General features: G+C 35.2%; 1 protein-coding gene across 1 annotated transcript in view; it reads left to right on the top strand.

Moving 5' to 3' along the window:
- The window catches only part of vars2 (valyl-tRNA synthetase 2, mitochondrial), a 28,998-nt gene that overhangs the window by 6,166 nt on the left and 20,706 nt on the right, over positions 1-2,126 (top strand). The window contains exons 7-9 of the mRNA XM_017309157.1: positions 8-82; positions 379-498; positions 1,100-1,208. Coding sequence (XP_017164646.1) covers positions 8-82; positions 379-498; positions 1,100-1,208 — 304 coding nt within the window. The remainder of the gene's footprint in view (positions 1-7; positions 83-378; positions 499-1,099; positions 1,209-2,126) is intronic.

Here is a 2,126-nt window from a genome sequence, read left to right as displayed (position 1 = left end):
AATTCTATCATTATTGACAGACTATTTTCATCGACAGTTTTTTTCTTGGACCTCTTTCCTCTTGGACCAGCCGGAGAGCACTGTGAGAATTATGTGTTTTTTTTTACTTCTCCAGTGCATTYGATACTTCCTAACAGCAAATGCAGACTTTTACTCTAAATGCAAATATTTTCTGAAACTCTGCTGACTCAGTTCAGTTGATTGAATTGCTGTGTTGTGGACAGGGTTGATTTTTTTCAGTCAACTTACTAAGAGGTCTTTGTTCTTCCTTGTGCAGGAAGCAGCAAACCCATTTACTACAGAAATGTGTATTTGCATGTTGTTTCAGTATCTTCCAAATCCAACCTAYTTCAGTGTCTTATTTTTGTCTGATTTCAGGGTTTTAGCAGAGCTGTAACTGAGGCTTTTGTCAGACTGTGTGACTCTGGTCTTATTTACCGCTCAGAGGGTTTGGTCAACTGGAGCTGTGCTCTTCAGTCTGCAATCTCTGACATAGAGGTAAGAAACTCTCTAAATCCGGCGTTTTGCTCTGTSTTTATTTTGTCTCGGTTTTATGGTTTCAACTGGATGTTTCATAATATTAACTTCAAACCCAGTTTTAAAAACTGAAARGATTTTTGAAACTCATTTGTCATTGACTAAGATCATGAAAAGGAACGTTATTATTTCTTTCAGGTTGATAAATTCAGAATGCAGAATTMTTTATTTTCTGGCAAGTTATGCTGAACTGTGGAAACTGTGCAGTCATTATAAAATGCAATTTTTAGGTAGCAGCAGGAAAAGCAGACAAATTCATAATTTAGATTCACAAGTTAACATCTTTTATTTTGTTCATGTAGTTGCAGTGGAAAATGTTATGGTTACTATGATTATTAAAGTTTTGTTTGCTTTTTCTCCTGACTGMGATCAGTGAGCAGAGCCTACAAATAAATACTGATTAAGAACATATTCTTTCTCTGGTTCTTTGGGTTTGAAACAGTTTTTCCTCACTCTTTGTTAGAGGAAAATTTCCACAACATAGTGCACATTTTGAGTTGAGATTGAACACTGTCATCATTTTCTGTCCAAAGAGTAACTTGAAGTTGTTCATTTGTCTGAGGTGGAGACCAAAGATGTTTCTGGACCAACCTTAATGTCTGTCCCTGGATATGAGAAAAAGGTGGAATTTGGAACAATGTTCAGCTTTGCATATCCTGTCGAAGGCCATGGTGAGTGTTGGTGGGTGGAGACATTAACATTGGTGTTTAATTTCATCTGCTGTGTGTTATGTTGGTATCTACAAATATCAATATATCTGTTGATCTATTGGTTTATAGATCTGTGTATGGATATGTATGTATGCACACATGAAATGCATATAGTTTTATCACAATTTATCCTTAACCTCATAAATAAATGCATACATACAAATACATAGGGATATAAGGTATATAAGGATAAACTGTGATAAAACTCAAGTTATTCATTTCAGAAAACTGTCATGGATTGACAACATTTACGTTTAGTTTTGGGCCTACTACGTTGTCTACTACAAAAACATATAACTATTTGGGACTTACTGTGGATGAATATGTTACATTTGAAGAAGGTATTAAAGTCCAGTCAGACTCAGCTTGAAGAGGTTCAGTTAGAAATAAAGGTGTGAACAGAAATGCTCCTAAATGACCTTATATGGAGATATGGGTTGGGAACCATGTGAAGTTAAATATATTGTAGATATGATCAGATTGTGGAATAGGTTTATTAATATCCCAGATCGTAGATTAACAAAACACTTTTTTCTTTGGAATTTCACAAATGGATATGCTTGTGCCAGACATATGGAGAAGTTATTTGAGGAGGCAGATTTTCAGTATATTTATAGCAGGATGTCGGCCCACCAGGACCCACTTTGGACAYCACTGATGTATAGGAATAAGTTAAGACGTAATTTTGAACATCTTAAATTATTTTATTTTGAAGTTTATAAGCATAAATGGGCAGTTGATATCTTACATAAACCRAAGTGACGTACTTATATTTTATTAAAGGATGCCTTTGATCTTGAGCCAAATGTATCATGGAAGTTGTCTAAAAAACGACGGTCCATGTGAGCCCAGTTCAGATCTCTCTCTCTCTCTCTCTCT

The sequence above is a fragment of the Poecilia reticulata genome, linkage group LG2 (assembly GCF_000633615.1).
Source record: "Poecilia reticulata strain Guanapo linkage group LG2, Guppy_female_1.0+MT, whole genome shotgun sequence".
In the NCBI taxonomy this organism is placed as follows: domain Eukaryota; kingdom Metazoa; phylum Chordata; class Actinopteri; order Cyprinodontiformes; family Poeciliidae; genus Poecilia; species Poecilia reticulata.
The sequence above is the reverse complement of the archived record's forward strand: the minus strand, read 5'-3'. Positions and strand labels throughout refer to the sequence as shown.